General features: G+C 54.3%; 3 protein-coding genes across 5 annotated transcripts in view; 2 read left to right on the plus strand and 1 right to left on the minus strand.

The window, feature by feature from the left end:
• Positions 1-1,974: 1,974 nt before the first annotated feature.
• TRIM62 (tripartite motif containing 62) lies at positions 1,975-7,772 on the minus strand. The gene is made up of 5 exons (XM_066637496.1): positions 7,232-7,772; positions 6,302-6,397; positions 5,268-5,524; positions 4,951-5,066; positions 1,975-3,137 (listed from the first exon to the last, which is right to left on the minus strand). Exons 1-5 carry the CDS (start codon positions 7,691-7,693, stop codon positions 2,587-2,589), a joined length of 1,482 nt encoding a protein of 493 aa, XP_066493593.1. The 5' UTR covers positions 7,694-7,772; the 3' UTR covers positions 1,975-2,586.
• A 1,308-nt stretch (positions 7,773-9,080) lies between these two features.
• On the plus strand, positions 9,081-15,682 carry SDHB (succinate dehydrogenase complex iron sulfur subunit B). 2 transcript variants are annotated; one of them, XM_066637248.1, is made up of 8 exons: positions 9,081-9,220; positions 10,620-10,765; positions 12,091-12,176; positions 12,683-12,819; positions 13,653-13,769; positions 14,769-14,870; positions 15,000-15,122; positions 15,417-15,682. In XM_066637248.1, the coding sequence occupies exons 1-8, from the start codon at positions 9,083-9,085 to the stop codon at positions 15,492-15,494; spliced, it is 927 nt and encodes a 308-aa protein (XP_066493345.1). In that variant the 5' UTR covers positions 9,081-9,082; the 3' UTR covers positions 15,495-15,682. The 2 variants fall into 2 exon arrangements, with proteins under 2 accessions (XP_066493345.1, XP_066493344.1); XM_066637247.1 differs by lacking the exons at positions 14,769-14,870; positions 15,000-15,122; positions 15,417-15,682 and adding an exon at positions 14,296-14,609 and having other exon boundaries at positions 13,653-13,794.
• Positions 15,683-17,822: 2,140 nt separating this feature from the next.
• ATP13A2 (ATPase cation transporting 13A2) overlaps positions 17,823-20,051 on the plus strand; it is a 34,739-nt gene continuing 32,510 nt past the window's right edge. For both annotated transcript variants that reach the window (XM_066637091.1, XM_066637092.1), the window contains exon 1: positions 17,823-17,926. In XM_066637091.1, the coding sequence (XP_066493188.1) occupies positions 17,917-17,926 (10 nt within the window). In that variant the 5' untranslated portion in view covers positions 17,823-17,916. The remainder of the gene's footprint in view (positions 17,927-20,051) is intronic.

Below are 20,051 nucleotides of genomic sequence, written 5' to 3' on the forward strand. Positions count from 1 at the left end.
GCGGTGGAGCAGGGCGACCTGGCCGGGCAGCGGCGCGCGTCCCCTCCAAAGTTGGAGGGGGTGCACGCCACTTCCACTCCGCCCCGAGGGACACCCTCAGAGGAGGATTAGGGATGCCCAGGAGTGCTCCTGGGAGGCAGCTGGATGCAGCATCTCGGCGCCTACTGGACCGCCCCCCCCTCTCCCCTCCTCCTTTATAGGAGACGAGACAAGATGGGCATGTGTCTCTAGGGCGCCTGTCTCCTATCCTCTTATAAAGGGGGAGAGGAGGGGAGGGGCGGCTCTGTCGGCACCCAGGCGCTCCTCCTGGCGGGGGCGGGGCTCCAAGGTGCCCCAGTAGGGTTGGCGCCTGGGGCATTTGTCCCGCTTGCCCCCTTCCCCAGGTACACCAGTGACTCTGTCCAGTTCTGACCGCTACATCTCAAAAAGGACATAGTGGAAATGGAAAAGTTGCCAAAGAGAGCAACCAAAATGATTACTGGGCTGCGACACCTTCCTTATGAGGAAAGGCTAAGGCGTTTGGGGCTTTTCAGTCTAGAAAAGAGGTGCCTGAGGGGGGACATGATTGAGACATACAAAATTATGCAGGGGGTGGACAGAGTGGATAGAGAAGAGAGATGCTCTTTTCCCTCTCACATAACACTGGAACCAGGGACATCCACTATAGTCGAGTGTTGGGAGAGTGAGGACAGAAGAAAGATTTCTTTACCGAGCATGTAATTAGTCTGTGGGACTCCTTGCCACAGGCAGTAGTGCCCCTTGCCTAGATGCCTTTAAGAGGGGATTGGACAAATTTCTGGAGGAAAAGTTCATCACAGGTATGTGCAAGCTCCTGTTTTTACAGGGGATTGCACCAGGATGCAGGTTGTGTCTGTTGCCTTGTGTGCTCCCTGAAGCATTTGGTGGGCCACTGTGAGACACAGGAAGCTGGACTCGATGGGCCTTTGGCCTGATCCAGACGGACTCTTCTTATGTTTTTATATCTGCCAAGTCTGGATTAGAATTGATACCAGGAGAAATATATCAAAGCCATGAATCCATTGCCAGGGTGAGAGAGGCACACTGTGGAACACCTTTACTGCATCTGTTCTCCTGCTTCAGTAGTTAGCATGCAGCTGCAAATAAGATCTGCAGAAAGGGGTAGAGTCCAACTTCTCTTTGATTCTTCCCCTTTGTTGAATATGGCAGCTCCTTGCACAACTGACTAAGCAAATGCTGCCCTCTTGTGTCTGCCTTGGGTAATGAAAGACATGCAAGGGGTTGAGAAAAGGTAGGGCACCCCCTCTCGAGGTGCAAGTGGCTTCCCTGATGGGCCAGCCTGGCTTGCAGTGGCCAGCAGCCAGGAGCTACACAGAGCCCCAAAGCATATTGGAGGGACTACAGTCAGTCCCCAAAAGGGCTCCATGAGACCTCTCCCCCACTTTCCCTCTGAGCAATGGCTCCCGTCTGCCTTTCCCCCCTCTTCACAAAGGCAGAGCCAGGATACAGGCCCTCGGTCTGCTCCCCTGTTCCCCTTACAAGATGCAGCCCTGAGAGTGTGGCAACAGCCCAATAGCAACCTTGAGCAATCAGATGAGTGGGATGAGACCAGTCTGTTTCCTGCCATGTTTCTACCTCAGCACTGGTACAAGCTGTTGCTGCTGCTCAAAGCCAGGCCTCTGCAAGACCAACAAAATGGATGGAATGTCCCCTCTCTTGGCAACCAGCTTCTCCTTGCCTCAGGAAGTGCAGGGGCAGAGTGCGTGTGGGCAAGAGGCAAACTGAGGAAGAGCGAAGAGGCTGAGAAGATGCATGAGACCACCCCAGTTCTCACTTTCTCACCCCCCAGCACAATTGCCAGCCACTGTTTCTGCCAAATCAGACAGCCAGAGACAGCGGAGTCTGGGGTAGGATGGGGAAGCCTTGTACCCATTTTGGGAAAAGAGTACAAACAAAGGGACAGAATACATCTGGCTAAGATCTGGGATCCAAACTTCCAATTTATTTTGCATTTTCTTTCTTCAGATAAGTTTTTAAAATTCCCTCTTAAATGGAGTAGACGGCTGTGCCCAGATGAGACGAGAGTGCCTCCACTTTGCCCAGGCCTTGATTTTCTCTCTCTCTCTCAAGAAACAAGACCAGTGTGTACATCAGTGTACACTGATGTACACTGTACATGTACACTGTACATGGAACACGTTTCCATTTAGGCCCACAGGGAAGGGGAATAAACTTTTCATTACATGCACACAGGTAGGCCTGGCGTTTGCATCACTTGGATTTCTGCTCTCCTAGGGACAATACAACTCCATCCCCACAACAAAAGGCTCCTGCACCTTGGCCAGGCCTCAGTGATCCCGCCACTGACAACCACCAGCCTCGGCAGCTTGCAAACATTGCTCCTTCTTAGGCAAGAAGAATCCAAGGCCCATCTTCTGTAGAGCTCTCTGCAGCTCCGTGTCCTGCTCAAAACTACCCCCCCACTACACTTACTCACAGGAAATCCTTGTCGTTCTGCCCTCCCCCACGAGCCCCAAGAGTCAAAAGCAGAATGGTGCCACCCACACACCCCCCTTGCTCGAAGGCGGAGGAGCAGTGCAACACCCCTTAAATGCGGACGGTGTTGATCCGGAGCGGCTGCACGTTCTTGCCATTGGCGTGGCTCTGCCCGGGGCTGAAGTAGGAGCACAGCTTGCCAGGGAACTTCTCCCGGAAGGTGTAGAGCCAGGACATGTCGTCAGCGTTGTAGAAGATCAGCAGTCCCCTGTCGCAGTCCAGGAAGACGCCCACCTTCTCCAGCTTGCTCTTGACGTTCAGCCGAGTCCAAGGCTCTGTGCAGGCGCTGTACTGGTTGCCGTCATGCATGACAATGCAGTAGAAGCCACGGCTGGGCTGGATCTGAATGTTGCCCTTCCGAGTGACGGCCTCGTGGGCCAGGCCAATCATCCACTGCGTCTTCTCAGAGACCACCACCTCCCAATAGTGTACACCACTCCCAAAGGCCTCCGAGCCCAGCACAGACACCTCCACGTCAAAGCGCTTCGGGGAGTCCTGCAGTGGCTGTGGATGCAGGTTGCCGTAGGCCACGATGGTGCAGTCGTCAGACAGAATGAGGCGCTGGTGAGCCGTGGCAGGGTCCAGCGTGAGCGCAGCAGGCACTGGGACCAGGGAAAGAGGAAGGAAACACCCTTACTATCAACACGGCACCACCACTGTGAGTTGTCCTGTACATGCACGACTACAAACAGTATCCTGCAGCTCACCACTCAAAATTCAACACAGGGAGTGGAAACAAGGAGAGAATATGCTGCACGTACTCAGGCTTAGTTACAAGGAGGCTCAAGGACCGAGGGGGCGGTGCTAACAGCTCCACGGCATCACAGAGGGATGGGAGAAGCAGGCATAAGAAGCGCCCAGGTAGAAACGGTGAGCTCACTTGAGGGAGCAGGAGGCCTTCAGGTGACCGGGACAGATGGAGCGAGATGGGCCAAGCTCCCAGATTGAATTGGCAGCACAGCCTCTGGGTGGCTTGAAGGGAAAGAACAAGCTTGTGCAGGCTCCCAGAGTGGGCCAGGAGCTGAGGCAGACATTTAGGAAGGGGCCACATGGCCTGAGCAGAGAGGGCTGACAGCAGACTTCCACAGCTAGCACCCCTGTAGAAGGTCAAACACATGTCTACACACTAGGAGGTGTGCACATGCCCTCGGACCTGGACTTCTCCCATGCAGCACCAAGGAGGCTCAACGCTTCAGCCAACAAGAGCACCAGAGCTCTTACTGGCTGGACAGGCGCCACCCCGTTCAAGAAAAAAAATCAAAGGAAAAACAGGTTCAGGTGTTGCAGGACATGAGTTTATTTTTCACCAGTATATCCAACCCATTTCAAGCTTGCTTCTTTTTTGATATAGTCCTACCAAACAAACATACATCTGTGCAAGATGCAAGATGCTGAAGTTACTCTAATAGTCACTGTAACGAGACTGAATTACAGTGCATGCCTCCGTATTTTAAAAGAGATTGGTATAAAAACTATTAATGCTATCATGTTTACATGTTAGGCTGCAATCCTATACATGTTATTCTGGGAGAAAGTCCCACTGAACTCAGCAGTGCTTACTTCTGAGCACACGTGCTGTTAGTTAACCCTCGCTCAGCCATGACGCTTCCTGGGTGACCACCACAGGGTTGTGATGAGGACAAAAATAGAGAGAAGGAATTATGAAAACCACCCTGATCTCCTTGGAGGAAGGATATAAAAACCTGGAATAGTGCACAAATGAATAGTAGTGCACAAATGAATAGTACACTTTAAATGCATCATGTATAAAAAAAAATACTATCTGAGCTATTTCTCCAACAGTGTCTTTTCAGTTCAGGCCATCACAAGAGATGGTCCACATGAAATGCTAGCTAGACATCAGCCAAGCTCTTCTTTAAAAATCAAGAAATATTAGATATTTATGCTCAGTTTATAATGAGATGTGGGACAAATCCAGTATGATCTTGCAAAATCCAGAATGAATAAAGCTGCTTCAGAAGTCATCTTGATGTCACTTCTTAGCAGATCAAAAATGGAGCTAATTTTTTGGGAAGACAAAGCCGATGTTTGCCATTCTTCAGTGTGCCTTGAAGACATTTTCTCCCTTGCCTTCCGGGATGCTGGGCAACTAAATCCATCAGCAAGGAACAGCCTCGACTGGGTTATCCCCACAGAAGAGTGAACATTGATTTAAGTGGTGTTCAGACATGCCTGCTGAAAAAGCAGACCTTCTGCAGGCAGGCTGGGATGGCACCAGGAAATCTTGGCCTTGTCCCCGTGTACTCTTGCTGACCCTGTTTCAACGGATGCCACTTTTGTCCCTTCCCACAGCAAGCTTATCACGTAAATTGTCCCCATCACGTGTTCAAAAACAAACCCAATTCCTGCTGCACCCACATATGCTTTCCTCTCGTGGCTTGCCTGGGAACTCACCTGGGTGGATGTCCTGGAAGAGAGATTTCCAGATGGTGTACTGCAGGGGTCCTGTGTACTTGGAGGTGGGGAAGTCCTCATATGTGAGGTTGGTTTCGTGGATTTTGCCCTTTAGCCTGGAGGGAGGGAAGCAGCCTGTTGGCCAGCTGGCGAGGCACAAGGCCCTTCTCATGAGAAGGCAGCTGGCTTTGGGCTTCTGCATTCCAGCAAGACTGCCTGACACCCCACTCCAGAGTGGGTCTTGCCTTGCCATGCAGTCCCTCTCCTTTCATCCCCACCTCCAAACACTGCCCAGCCCAGTCCTCTGTCCTGCATACCTCTCTGAAAGTGAGGCAATGCCCGCCAGGAAGGCATGCTTGTCCACTTCTGCCAGGCGCTCCTGAAGAATCTGGCTGCCCTCCTGCACTTTGCGCAGCTGCTGACTATAGCGCTGGATCTTCTGCTCAATGTCTGTCAGGGTCCGGGCCGTGTCCGCCTCCAGCTCCTCCAGCATGGCTTTCTGGCGCTCGCGCAGCAGCCGGTGCAGCCTCTCAAACGCCTCTCCAATTGTGGTTCGCAGGCTCTTGGCAGAGGACTTTGCCGAGAGAGAGAAGGGGAAGCAGAGAGACCACAGTCAGGGCTCAGCCCCCTCCTGGCTCCACACAGCCCCTTAGCATCCCAGGAAGGTTCTAGGCCTACGGAGACAAAGCCAACCCCTGACCTCTCACTGTGCATCAGATAGAGTCCAGCCCTGAACAGGGGCTTGGAAAGTCGCTGGTTCAAATCTTGGCTAGGACAATCCCTAGATGTGGCAGAGGCAAGTCTCTCAGAGCCCCCACTGCAACAGGGGACTACCAAGCCAATCCACCCTATACGGCCCTGGGGACAGAAAGGGGACTTCAGGAGATAATATTATACAATAATACAATAATACCTTTATTGGCATATAGAGATAATATTTATTTTCAATACCGGCTGACTCAGACCGCAATCCTATACACTTTCCCAGGAGTAAGCCTAATTGAACACAACAAGGCTTTCTTTTGAGTAGACATGCATAGGATTGGGCTGTCAGTCTCATCGCTCCTGCAGCCCATAACTACCCAGAGGGCTGTGCATCTTTAAATTCTCTTTAGCAAACACGTGTTCTTACAGAAGAAATGCAGTAGTGACATCTCTTTGGGCATGCTGAAGGAGAATGCTCTGTTGAACTGGTCTGATATCCTTGCACTGTGTCACTCATTAGTTTCATGAAACCATGCTTTCTTAGCCCTTGGGCATCCTCTGCAGGGAAATACAGTGGTGGGCACCCAACTCATCCTGCAGAGTTACACACGCTACACCCCCCCCCCCCCGTGAGTCCCAGCTTTACCTTTGTCTCAGCCAGCTGGTGCTGTAGCAGGGCCAGGGCCTCTGTGTGGCCACGCTCGCTGTCCTGCAGAGTCTGCAACTGCTCCTTGAGTTCTCGCTGCAACAGAGGCATACAGAAGGACCTCAGAAGAGCCCTGCTGGATCTGACCATGGCCAACCCCTTGACTGCTGCAGCCAAAAGCCCATGGAGCAGATGGCGGGAAAGGTTGAGGCCTTGGAGGCTGCTGCCAACCAGATAAGAGCCAGGTGGACCAGTGGATGGGCTAAGAATGAGAACATGTGACGGGGCCACAGGTCAGTGGCCTAACATTCATGTTTTACCACTGGGTCCCACCTTTCACTTTACCAGCTGCTCAATGCAGATTGGGCAGGATTACTCCCCCCCCCCTTCAAATAGCAGGTTGTTTAACCCTTGGTGCACACAGGCTAATCTGCCTTGTCAGTTTCATAAACCACCAAAAACTCAGTTGCGACCCACTGGTGGGTCCTGAAGCCACAGTTTGTGAACTGCAGCGACTGATGACGTCCTGGAGGAAGGTGCTTCCACGTTCAATTAAGAGGATGTCTCCAGCGGCAGAGGGGACCTGCCGGGGATGCTGGAGAGCAGCCGTCTGCCTGGGCAAGACAAGGGGGGGGCCTGGGAAAGCAGCGCTGCAGAGGAGAGGGTCCTGGCTGGAGGTGGTAGGCTGGCTGGGCTGGAGGGGATGGGTGGCGGGTGGGGAGGCAGGTGAGGCACAGCCTCCCCACCAGAGTCCTCGGAAGAGCAGCGTGGAAGGTTCCGTGGGAGGCACCCAAGCAAGCGCGTGGTTTGTGGGTGCCTGGGTGCCACCCAGCCACGGCGACGGCGCTGCTCTTCCAAGGACTGCGGTGGGGAGGCTCTGCCTCACCTGGCCGCCCGCCCTGCTGCTGCAGGGCTGCGGGGGAGGCGCACCTGGAGCTCCTCGAAGGCGTCGTCGAGGCCGGTGACCTGGTGCTGCTCGTGCAGGGCGGGCTCGTCGCAGAAGAAGCAGACGAGCGCGCGGTCGGAGAGGCAGAAGAGCTGGACGCGGCCGTGCTCCTTGGCGCAGGCCCGGGCGGAGGCGGGGTCGCGGTCCCGGTCGCGGCGCGGCGCGGCCCGCAGCAGCAGCGCGTCCAGCGGGAAGGCGGCGAAGCGCTCGACGATGTTGGCCAGCTTGAGGCTGGGCGCCAGGCGCGGCTCGGCCCAGGAGCGGCGGCACTCGGGGCAGTCGCGGGCCGGCGCCGCCTGCGCCTCCTGCCGGCGCCAGTGCTCGGCGATGCAGCGGCGGCAGAAGAAGTGCTCGCAGCCCGGGCTCACCGGCTCCTGGTACAGGCTCAGGCAGATCGAGCACAGCAGCTCGTCCCGCAGGCCGCACGGCGCCTCCGCGCCCGCCATCCCTGCCCGCGCGCCCCCGCCTCGCCCGAGCCAGCCGACGGCAGGAAGGCACGGCCGGCGGCTGGTCCAGGCGCGCCGCCCTCGCCAGGCGCTGCCGGGAAGAGCGCAGGCGGGGCGGAGGCGCGGCGCCGGCGCGGGGGGCAGAGCCTCTCTCCGTCCCTCCCCCGGCCGTCCCCGGAGGCTCCAGCCTCGCTAGCCCCGTTGACTTCCGAGTAGACGTGCAAAGGGTTGGGCTCTAAGTCGGGCTTTCGCGGACAGCGGCAGGGCTGGTCTGCGGGACTCGCGGCCACAAGACGCGGCGTGCCTCCGGCCTGGAGGCGCTTTCGGAGGAGGGCGAAGGGGGTCCGCGGGGCCACCGTCCTCTGGTCTCGCTGCTGGCCGGGGAGCTCCGCGGGTGCCCTTGCTGGCAGGGGGCTTGTCCAGCGGGAATGGAACCTCCACGTTCAGGGGCAGACAGTCTGACCCGCCGCAGGGTTCCCCAAAGGTCGCGCCTGGCGGCCAAGGGGCTCCTGGAAACGGCCTCCCCAGGACCTCTTGGCCAAGAGCCCAACCCAGGCTCTTCCACTCAGAAACAAACAAGTCCCATTGCACTCAGTGGGCTTACTACAGGGACGTGCGATGGGGAGGCAGGTGAGGCAGAGCCTCCCCTCAAGTTCTTCAAGAGCACCAGGGATGTGTGGTGGGGGTGAGGCAGAGCATCCCGCCGGACTCCTTCGAAGAGCACCAGGGACGTGGGGGGGCAGAACCTCCCCCAGCCCTTCGAAGAGCAGTGGGGCGTGCGGTGGGGGGACAGCAGGGGAGCCCCCCGCTGCAGTGCTTCGAAAGCGACGCCACCCTGGGGTGTGCGGAGCGCGTGGGTCGGGAGCGGCGGTGCTTTCTGAAGGACTGCGCGGGAGGCTCTGCCTCCCCTCCCTCCGCGTGTCCGGGGCTTTCTCCGGGTGAGCAGCCAGAAGGCGTTCTGATGGCGCCTGCAGGGCGAGGGCAGCTGCTGGGCAAGGGGTCGGGTGAGCGGCTCAGGGCACGCGCTGCAAACAGCCTTGCGGGCTGGGCCAAGAGCCCGACGGGGACACCCCGCCCGGAAGGCTGTATAGTTCAATATGAATCAGGGGACCCCCCATAGAGGAGGGAGCCTAGAACGGCCCGCGCTCTGCGGCTGTGGCTGACCGCAAAACTTCCGGTGTGAAACGCTCCGCCTTCCTTTCCCGCTTGGCTAAAAGTAACAAATCCGTTCTAGCCTCGTAGAGCCATAGACGACCGCAGCCTCTCTGGGCTGGCGGACTCTATGGCCAGGTTCCTTTCCAGTCATTGGCCAATGCGCAGAGCCTTTTTCCGCCACTCCCAACATGGTGGGCCCCGCCCTCCCTCTTTGCTTCCGCCGCCACTCCCAGCATGGCCGCCTCCCCCTCCCCTCCCGGAAGCGCTGTCAAAGGAAGCAAGATGGCGGCGGCAGTGACCGTGAGGCGGGCGGCGACGGGGTCGTCCTTCTGGTCCGGCGCGGGAGGCCCTGCGAGGTGGGCCGCGCTGCAGGTGAGCGGTGTCTGTGGGGCTGCCGTTGCTGCCAGTCAAGAGCCAAGACTCTTGTTGGCCTTTATTACTGTTATACAGTTGCCCCCCTTTGCACTGCAGTGGTGGCGTAGCTGGAGGGGGGCGGAGCAGCCAGCCTGGTGGCGAGGCTCACGGGGGGGGGGCGAGCAGCCCCTCCCTTCGGAGTCATTCCAGGGGGGCCGCTCCCCCCCGCTGAGCCTCGCCACCAGGCTGGCTGCTCCGCCTCCCTCCAGCTACGCCACCACACTGCACTGTTTCTCAAACTGTGGGCCATGAGCCAATTGCAGGTGAGTCCCCATTCATTTCAATGTGCATTTGATTTTTAACCTCTTAGACTTGCTGCTTCCGTCCTACATGCCTGTGCTGGGGGAGGTCTGTGCTTTGAGGTATGCGCTTTTAGCCATGATAGTCAATAGGGCTTACTCCTGGGTAAGTGTTGCAGCCCTTGGGATCTTTGGGGAATTTTTTAAAAAACAGATCAGCAGCTGGTTGGGAGGGTTGTTCTTTATTTTTTATAAATTGCTAAACTTATACTTTATACGTAACAAATAACAGCCCAATCCTATCCACTCTTTCCTGTGAGTAAGCCTCATTCATTCTAATGGGACTTACTTCTGAGTAGACATGCATAGGATTGGGCTCTAAATTGTTAAACATACATATTATGTACTTACAATTAGTTTATAATAACAAGCTTACCGTAAGTTTACATACATATTGTACACTATTAATTTACTTACTTAATTCATTTGATTTGGTTGTATGGGGGGGGGTGTAAAAAATTTTCCGTCTTGATGTTGTCACTTCCAGCCATGACATCACTTTCAAATTAATGACATCACTTCCAGTGCATCGCAACAGATTGTCATTCTAAAAAATGGATCCCACTGCTAAAAAGTTTGAGAACCAGTGTGCTGTCATGTTGTTCTCATTAAAGTTTGGTTATTTAGCATATGATTTGACTTTTCTATAGATGTGTTGATCCTCAGGGCTGCTTCTCACAGTGTGTGCATAGCCTCAAGGAAAGCAGGGCACCGTTCTTGTCTGTGGAAGGCTTTGCATAGTCAGAGGGAGACATAAGACTCTCCTTTTCTGACGGTCTGGGAATAAACAGTGAATGAACAGCTGGGTTTGGGAGATCTGTGTTCAGCTCCATGCAATGAACTCCTTTCACGGCTTTGGGCAAGTCTCCCTCCATTTTCCCCCCACATGTAAAATGGGCATAATGGTCACCAAACACATAGAAGATGAGAAGCGCCCAGACCCTCAAATCTGACCTTCAGTTCTGTTCTATAAGAACCATCAACACTACACCCTCCTGCAGGCGCAGTGCCCCTTGCTCAAGGAAATTTACTCACATTATGTCTTGTTTCCGTTTCAGATCTGTCGCAGAGCACATGCAGCAGCTGCAGCAGCACCTGCCACAGAGGCATCCGCCCGCATCAAGAAGTTTGCAGTGTACCGGTGGAACCCGGACAACCCTGGAGAGAAACCTCGCATGCAGACATATGAATTGGACCTGAACAAGTGAGTGGGTTTGGGCCCCTGGAGGCAAGCTCTGGGAAAGGCCCTGTTTGTGGGTTCTACAGAAAGACGTGCAGTTTATGGTGGAGGAGGAGGAGTTTAGACTCTTAATAGAGTTTTGCGCACACTTTTACTTCTACCCTGTTGAGGACTAGAACCATGTTCTTAAATAGAAATTGAGGTTGTAAGATCAACAGAATTCTGTGCCTTGCAGTGAATTTGAATAATGTTTTGTTCTGGTTTAAAAACCAGAGCGATGGTTTGATTCAAAATCATGCTTCTGCAGGCGGGGGAGGGGGTGCCCTGCTCATGGAAGGGCTGCTTTATGCTTCCTGGGACAATACTGCTTTACAAAAATGAAACTAACTCCAAATAATTTTGCTGGCAAGCTTTTCAACCCCTCTTGCACCTCAGGATCTTGACAACTGTACTGCATCCTACCCATGAAAGCAGTACACAAATTCTTGTGCAACCTTCTGCACAAGCATTTGCATGACTGCCCTCATCCTTTTCCTTTCAATCACGATTCCTTGGATCCTACAATTATTTTGTGGTTTTGAAACATTGTGCGCTAACCTGATCGTCTCTTGATGAGATAGAAGAGTGGGGTACAAGTATTTTGATAAACTTCTGCAACCTGAGTGTGAGACATTTTAAGCTGCATTCAAGGAGGGAAAAGTGTTGTCCAGTCGCTATTTTAAACGAGGTTTTTTGTAGGTTAAAGCAGCCAAAAAGAAACTTGGATTTTTTTCTAGCTAGAGCTGAACGTATGTTTTTTTTCCCCTATTTATTAATTCAACTAAACAGACCTATCTTAGAAGATCGTGGCCCTAATACATGAGGCACAACGTGTGCTGAACCTGGTGTTCACAACTGAGCAAGGGGGTGGTGATTGGATGTGGTGGGGATTAAACCCGTTTCTGCCCAGCACATTTGATGTGCACATTTGATCCCTGTTGCTTATATGCAGCATTGGGCAGAAGTGCTTAAGATCACTCTGTTGTCATGAGCAGTTTACTTTCTGGTAAGCTTTAGGCTTGTTGCAGCTTCTTACCTCTTCAGAGGTGGAAGGTTTTCTGCCCCATCACCTGTTTGCTTCTTGCCTTGGATTGCTCCATAAAATTAATTGTTGGATTGTTCCAACAAAAACTGGATTGTTCCTTAAAATTAGCAATATAATGAACGGATATGTTGATCACAGCAGAATTTACTCCTGAGCAATGCACAGGATAGCTGTATAAATTGAACCCCAATTTATTTTCCCCGTTCAATGTTTTCTCCAAAATCCTCATCACTGTTGACTAACTAGGGAAGTTTCCTTTTTTCAGATGTGGGCCCATGGTTTTGGATGCCCTCATCAAGATTAAGAATGAAATGGACTCCACCCTGACTTTTCGTAGATCCTGCAGAGAAGGTAACGGTGCCCTCATTCTCTGCATGTGCTCTGAGAAGATCAGAAAAGACCTCTCCAGCAAGGCTTGCTGCTTCCCCCATGACTAATCAGATGCCTCCCAGAGGTATAGAATGGAAAGCTGCTCTTGCAGTTTGTCCCGCAGTAACTGATGAACAGTTGTAGAGTGCCTCTGAACATGGAGGCTTCATTAAGTTGTCATGACCACTGTCTGTTGTTAGATGTTTCCTCCTGCTCCCTGCAATTGTTTAAATCCCCCATTTACTGGCATCAGAGCTGCTTGCCCTACCCTCATCTAGTGGTGCAAAGACCATATATTTGCTAAAGTCAGTCTTGTGTGCGCTTCCCTAGGAATAGGCTCCACTGAACACAGTGGAATTTACTTCTGAGTATGTATGGAACCTTTACTGGCATAAATACTTTTGAGTAAGCCGCATAGCCTTGGGTGGAAAGCAAGCCCACGAGTGGATGCCGGCTGAGGAGTGTTCTTGGTTCTCCTGCCCTCGCAGGCATTTGTGGCTCCTGCGCCATGAACATTGATGGGGGAAACACTCTGGCCTGCACCAGGAGGATTGATACTAATCTCAGCAAAGTCGCCAAGATCTACCCGCTCCCCCATATGTACGTGGTGAAGGATCTCGTCCCAGTAAGTATTGGTGCCATCTGCTCAGGAGGGAGGAAACTGGGTTGACCAAGATACTGAGTTGGGTCAGGAGGTGACAAGGGGTTGAGAGGGGGGACTGGCAGGGGGGGGGGGAAGGAGGGTGGAATGTGGCTTGCAGACCTCAAGATGACTGCACATATTCCTTGTAGTGACTACCCCCCTTATGTAATTCCCTCCTGCATGGGGTGAGGCCAGCCCCTTCCTGCCAGAGTTTTGTTAGACACTCTAGCCCACCATATTCTTCTCCCCTCTTTCATGCCTCCTCTTCCGTGTCTTCAAATCCAGGGAATGGGACGAAGGGTACTGGGGCCAGTACTGAGGCACCTATGGGGTGGGGGGTATTCTTGCACTTGGGCCAGCCCTGCCCAGGACCACCACCATTGCAGCCTGCTCTTGCCAGCAGGGTCTCTTCCTGTCTGTGTGTCTTAAAATTGAGTCCTGCCCGATCTGTTAGTTGGAACCAGTATGTGGAGAGATGGTGATGTCTTTGTGTCTTGTGGGCATGATGTGTTAAGCCTTGAATGTTGCAAATAGGAGTGTATCACTCATTGGAGGGGAATCCTAATACGTGGACCTGCACACAGTAAAAAAAAAAAAGACTCTAGAGACCTGTGCGTGCATTTATCCATCCCTTCTCCCCCCCCCCCCCACAAGCGGATGCCAGATGATGGGGAACCATCTGCAAGGCTTTCAGGCTGCGCCACATGCAGCTTCCATTTTTCTGACCCAGCTGTAGTTCCTGCAGCTCTAGTCCATGAGCCTCCACATTCTTCCTGGTTTTGTTTAAAGCTGTTGCTTGCCCCCTTCTCTTTTAGGACTTGAGTAATTTCTATGCCCAATACAAAGCAATCCAGCCGTACTTGAAGAAGAAGGACGAGTCCAACCAAGGCAAAGAGCAGTACCTCCAGTCCATCGAGGACCGGGAGAAGCTGGTCAGTCCCTCAGGTTTTCCGTTCAGTATCCATTGGAGGTTTTCTTGTTCTCTGGCTTAATTCATGCCTGTGTGCTGGTTGCCCCCCCCCCCCGGTTGCTGCCACCTTCTCCCCTCCATGGCTGAACTCTGTCATCCCACCTACCCCGCTAAATTCCTTTTCCAGGCATGTTGCTCTGCAGCTCTGCTCTGGCTGCCTGACACCCTCTGGTTTCACTGTCACAAGCCTGGTCTGAACAGCTTGGACAGGAGGTCAGGCGTTTTCATTTAGGTCCGTCGGGGTGACTGGCCGTGACAACTACATGGGGCGCCCCTGCTTGGGGGGGGGCATACCTTGGCGTACAAAGTGCTGGGGACAGATCACAAGGGAGGGCAGTCGCTGTCAAGCTCCACTGGCAGGCTTCCCAAGGCTTCTGATTGGCGCCTGTGGGAAAGAGGGGGCTGGGCATTTGATCTGTCTTGGGCCAGTCTGTCAGCCGAGCTCTGCCAGTGTTCTTGATGCTCCTTGACTTTGCCCATCCCACAAGATCTGGGTCATCGTTTACGTAACTCCACTGACGTTAAAGATTCTTCGTGCAGTGGCTGGAAATGTCAACAGAGCCATAAAAATCGCTGTTGTGGAGCTGAGCACCGCCTTCCTTCCTTCCCCCTTTCTCTGGCTGTGATGTTTATGAAAGAACAAGCATCCGCTGAATGGGAAGCAGCTCGCTGGATGCCACTTCTTTGGCCTTCAGCCTGGAATGCCATGGCAGCCCACGGTCCTGCCACGCACTCCATTATGGCAGGGCTTCGTGGGATGCTTGGCCACACTTTGCCCAGCTGGTAGAGGGGTGTGCAGTTTGCCATCTTTAACATGGCCTCCTATGCCAGCAAATAGTGTGGGTGCCAGGTTGTGTAAGCCTTTGGCAGGGGTGTGAGCCTTTGTCCCTCTGTGGGTATGGAAATGGCCCAGCTGCTTTCTGTCCTGACTGGCTGTTCTCTTGCTTCCCCCCAACACCAGGACGGGCTGTACGAGTGCATTCTGTGTGCCTGTTGTAGCACTAGCTGTCCCAGCTACTGGTGGAACGGAGACAAATACCTTGGGCCCGCTGTGCTCATGCAGGTAAACAAAAGCAGGGGGTGGAATGGGGGGAGGCTGTTGCACCCCAGTGGCGCTGCAGGAGGTGTGCAGCCTCAGGACGAGAACTGATCGGTCTTAGAGACCTGGCACCCTGCCCCATTCCCCCTCCAGGCCTATCGCTGGATGATCGACTCCCGCGACGACTACACAGAGGAGCGCCTGGCACAGCTGCAGGACCCCTTCTCCCTCTACCGCTGCCACACCATCATGAACTGCACCAAGACCTGCCCCAAGGTGGGTGCTGCCGCCCCCTGCTCCCCTGAGAGGTTTTGGAGAGGAGGATAGAGTAGGCCAGAAGCCTCCTTGCAGATAAACACTCTGGGCTCTGGCCCTAGAAAAACAGGGCTTCTCCCTGTCACTGTGTGGGGACTGAGGAAGGAGGCAAAGGGGCTGCAGCTTTCCTCTTCCTCTTCTTGGCAGCTTTTGAGCTGAGCATGGGCTGTAGGCTCTGTGTGTGTGGGGGGGGCTTCCTGGCACTGGCTGTACATCATGCCCCTGCCCCCACATTCCCATTCTTCTCTTTTTCAGGGCCTGAACCCTGGGAAAGCAATCGCAGAAATCAAGAAGCTGATGGCTACCTACAAAGAGAAGGCAGCCACTGCCTAGCTCAGCCCTCCCTGGTCTGTGCTTCATCAAATACATGCACACATCCCTCCCCCGCAAGAAGTAACTTACATTGGATTTAGAGGCAGGCCTCTGCCTGGTTTTTGTGTGGTTTTTCTCCATAGGCACACATGCATGCTGACTGCTGTGCAGAGCGAAGAATAAAGGGCGACTTCCCTTGCTGATTGCAAGTTCTCTCTTCCTTGACTCTTGGTTGATGCTCCAAAGATGCAGCCGGTTGTCCTGTGGGGAAGGGAGGCAGGTTACAAGGTGTAGGAGAAGCCCATGAAATGGCTGCAAGGCCTTGGCTGAGAGCACCTGGGGCACAGTGGAGGAGTTGGAAGAGCTGCTCCCACACACCACTGTTCCTCTTTTCTAAGTGTGGATGAAGGGAAGGAGGTGTGTGACTTCCTACACCCCAAGCAGCTGCCTTGCCCCAAGCAACCCCCTCCCCCTTTTGCTTTTACTCTACCGTGCTGCATTGGACCACTGGTCCAATGACCACCTCTGGTCCGGCTCTGCTGGCCAGCTGCTCCTCTGTGTGGCCTGGCCACCTGGGCTGCTTTTCAAGTGCCCTGCTGGAACCTGGGGAGGGGGACGGGACATGACCATGGGTGGGAGCCACACCTGGGATGCATTAACAACTGCCAAAATTTAAAGTACAAAACACATTCTCCTTTGTGTGTCGGCTCCTAGCCATATATTGATATGCTGATTGAGAGCCCAGTCCTATCCAACTTTCCAGCCCTGGTGTAGCTATGCCAGTGGGGTTTGCGCTGCATCCTGTGGTGGGAGGATAATTATGGAGGCCTCCATAAGGTAATGGAACATCTGTTAAGGGCTGTATTGCAGCTGCACTGGGGCTGGAAAGTTGGATAGAATTGGGCTCTTAGTTTTTGAGGGTGGGAGATTTGCAGAGGAAAGCTTCAAAAGGGGAAAAAGCAAACTGTGGGCTCCTAACATACCATTCTGAGGGCCCGACCCAATCAAATTTTGATAGGGATTCTCCTGCTTTGGGACACTATTGTGAGCTGCTTGCCTGCTCAGCTGGGAGGTGGGGGGTGAGTGCTTGTCCTTTTACCGTGTTTCCCCAAAATAAGACCTAGTGTGTTTTTTGAGAATTGCTGAAATATACGACCTACCCCGAAAACAAGACCTAGTTGTGATCAGGGCCAGGATTGGGGGGGGGGGGCGCAGAAGGGGTCCTTGGGTGGGGGTGGGGGGGTGGACGGACGATGTGACCAGGAACACTGCACTCCCGTGCCTGCCACCTAGAAAGCACCGGCTGTGCTGCCTTGGGCAGAGGATTCTGAGGCTCTCCACACTTTCCAGGGAGTAAGTCCCATTATAACTATAAAGGGACTGACTGCTGAGTAGACAGGCATCCTCCTGGGTGCTTAGGGAACACCCTCTCCACACCTTCCAGGGAGTAAGTCCCATTTAGAGGGACTGACTTCTGAGTAGGCAGGCATCATCCTGGGTACTGAGGGGATATTTTTGTAAGCTATGTTTTTGTACATGAATAACTGGATTGTTGTACATTAAAAAAAAAAAAAAAAAGACCTACCCCAAAAATAAGACCTAGTGTGTTTTTTTGAGTCAAAAAAAAAGACTCTTATTTTCGGGGAAACATGGTAGGTGTGAGGCCATCATGCCCTCAGTGGGTGATTGCACAGGGAGCGAATGCAACAATTGGGATCTGTGGATTATTGTTCTTAGTTGTGCAAACAGCTTCTTTCAACAGCCTGAGGGCAAACCACAAAAGAGGTCACAGTCTAACTTGCCAAGCTTAAGAAGAACCGAACCACGTGCGATGCAATCTGCTCTTGTGCTGGCCACTGGAAACATCTGAGCTAACTGTTCCTTGCACCATGACTGGGAGCTGCCAGGCCCAGCCAGGCTTCAGGTCCATCACTGTTGGTATTGCCACCGCTGTCTGCCAGCGCCTCTCCCAGGGTCCAGCCAGGGCTCTTCCTTTGCCAGCTGCACCTGGAGAGGTTGTCCGAGAGGGAAGCTGGCGGCCCTACAGAGTGCCCAGCAGCTGTTCTTGCGCTAAGCTGCAGCCCCTTCTGAGTCAAGCTGCCATGGGGCTGGGGGTTCCCAAAGAGGTCTCTGCATTAGCACAGTGGTCAAGTGCGGTAGGCAGGTGAGGCAGAGCCTCCTTCAAAAGCAGCGCGGGAGGCGCCCAAGGACGCAGGCGCTCTGCGACTCCGCTGGGAGGCTCTGCCTCACCTGCCTCCCCACCCTCCGCACGCCTGCGCGCTCCCAGCGCCGGAAACAACTCCCGGCAGGCCGCGCTCCGCCTTGGCCCCTCCTCTCCCCAGCTGGCCGGCGGACCTGCTGCAGCCGCGGCTTGTCCAGCAGCCGCTGCGCTGGGCGGAGGCGCCGCTGCCTGCAGGCGGGGCTGCTGCGGAGCCGGCCAGCCATGAGCGCAGGTGAGAGCCGGTGCCGGGGCTGCTGCGGGACGGGAAGGGGCTGGAGGGGGAGCGGAGCAGGGCCCCTTGTGGGGCTCAGTGGGCTTCGCTCCCGGGAGCCGTGGACGGTGGCGGCGGGGCCGTCGCAGGGGGTGCGGGCGAGCCTCGCCAGCGCTCTTGCCGTGTCCCTGCTTGGGGTCCTGGGCTCTGCTCTGCTCTGGATCCAGAGCCCTTCAGGCCCGGAGATCAAGGGCGGGGGTTCGGCGTGTGCAGCTCTGGGGTGTCGTGGCTGGTATGTGGGGAGGGCTCAGCCCTACAGCAGTCATGCGAGATGGTTGTCCACCTGCTTGGCCGACAACGTAGATGCGGTGAGTCCGCCTGGTCCTGTGCGCACGGCACACACTTTGCCTCCCCAGACCTGTCTGGATGTGGCACCTTTGTTTGTGCCCTAATTAGATGCTGGGTGCCCAGAAACTTGCCTGGGAGGGGGGTTGCCGCCTGGGAGCGGTTGTGCCTGGAGCTTGTGAAGGGGGTGTGAACGCGTGGTGGGCGGGTGCAGACAGCCGGTGGCATAGCTGGAGGGGGACACGCTGAGGCTCCCTGCCAGACTGAGTGCTCTGCCCCCTCCCTCCAGCTACACCACCACGGACGACACATTGTCTGTGATAACCTAGCCATGCAGTTCCCTTCCTGGAAGGCTCGGAAGGAGGTCACAGAGGGGGCTGCTTCCTCAGTTCCCCCACTCCTGCAGAGGGGAGGAAATGAACTGGAATGGGAGTGCTGGTTCTGCGAGGCCCCAGCCAGGCTTTTGGAACGGAGGCCTCTTCTCCAGAGGGTGCGAGTATTGCGCAGAATCTGATGCTTGAACGTTTGCTGTTTCTAGTGATAGGGGGATTGTCCAGACTGGCCAGGGTTTCTAGGAGGACAGTTTGCCCCAGCAGCATGTTGTTTCTCTCTGTGATCATGCAGAAGTGTCTTTATGCCTTTCCCGTCCTCCCATCCTCTCCCGCCCTTGCCCAAAGATAGCCTCTGCTGGGGCAGTCCTTGTAGGAGTGGAAAAGGAGCCTGGAGGGAATCTGATCATGGCAGTCAATTCTTGGTGGAGTTTGGGGATCTTGCCCCAGACCCTGCACAAGCTTGCCCTGGCCCTACCGGCTGCCCTTTCATTGTGGGACACAAAAGGGGCTCTGGGAGAGTTGGAATCATCTTGATGGTGGCACCGAAAGGTGAATCTCACCAGGCAAGAGCATTCCGACAACAGCTCTGAGTTTCAGGTGTGCTTCAAAATCTGTTTCAGTTCTCACAAACATTTTCTCCCCTAACACCTGCGGCTTTCGATAATTTCACCCAGTGAGTTGTTCCTGCCTGTGGATGTGGTTTTTGTGGCTCTGTATGATTGTAATGGAAACTTCTGCACCTCGGAAAACAGGTGTTGAGGACTGGTTCAAACAAGAGGCGAGTGTTGCACCTTCCCCTCCATGTTCATTTCTGAGTGGGACCTGGCCTGCGTCTCTGCTGGGGAGGCGGGGTGGTGGTGTAAGGCTGGGCACTCTCCGTCTCGAGGAAGAGAGCGAGCTCATCTTGTGACTTCTAATCCTAGAAATTCTTTACTTTTTATAAAATTGCCCTGGGCTGTGGGAAGCACCAACAAGGAACAGAAAGCAAAGATGTGGCGACTTTTGTTTTACTGTGACTTGGTTTGGGGAGGGAAGAAGGAACTGATCTGCGGTGGCCAAGCGATCTGTGCCAGGGAGGGGACAATATTGGTGCGCCCAGGAGACCCACGTTGGGGCTTGTTGGCTGAGGCCTTTTGCTGAGTTTCTGCTGCAACGTTCAAGTACTTGTTACTGGAGGTGTGTGTGTGAGAGAGCTGGCTTTAGATGCCCATATGGATGGAAAGGCAACCAATGGGGGAAGAAAGTGCAATCAAGAAAACAGCAGCCACCCATTAAACCAAGGTCAATAAGCAGATTACAACATACCAAATTGTATCTCTGGTCCTGGCCAGTAAAGAGCCCAGCATAGCTTGGAAGGCTGTTCGGATCCTTCGCCCTCTGTCAGCTGTATGAATTAAGCCTGTTTGCCTTGTTTTGGGGGACTGGCGTCTTTTTGTGTGGGGCAAGCAAGGGGCTATTTCCCATAGTCC

This window comes from Tiliqua scincoides, chromosome 9, assembly GCF_035046505.1.
Source record: "Tiliqua scincoides isolate rTilSci1 chromosome 9, rTilSci1.hap2, whole genome shotgun sequence".
Taxonomy (NCBI): domain Eukaryota; kingdom Metazoa; phylum Chordata; class Lepidosauria; order Squamata; family Scincidae; genus Tiliqua; species Tiliqua scincoides.

Bases quoted from the DNA above. Each gene is read 5' to 3' on its own strand.
- TRIM62 (XM_066637496.1), bottom strand. From the start codon at position 7,693: ATGGCGGGCGCGGAGGCGCCGTGCGGCCTGCGGGACGAGCTGCTGTGC. The intron at 5,525-6,301 runs GTAAAGCTGGGA...CTCTCGGCAAAG, and splicing joins ACCAGCTGGCTGAGACAAAG to TCCTCTGCCAAGAGCCTGCG. The intron at 5,067-5,267 runs GTATGCAGGACA...CCCTCCCTCCAG, and splicing joins ATTGCCTCACTTTCAGAGAG to GCTAAAGGGCAAAATCCACG.
- SDHB (XM_066637247.1), top strand. From the start codon at position 9,083: ATGGCCGCCTCCCCCTCCCCTCCCGGAAGCGCTGTCAAAGGAAGCAAG. The intron at 9,221-10,619 runs GTGAGCGGTGTC...TTTCCGTTTCAG, and splicing joins CGAGGTGGGCCGCGCTGCAG to ATCTGTCGCAGAGCACATGC. The intron at 12,820-13,652 runs GTAAGTATTGGT...CTTCTCTTTTAG, and splicing joins TGGTGAAGGATCTCGTCCCA to GACTTGAGTAATTTCTATGC.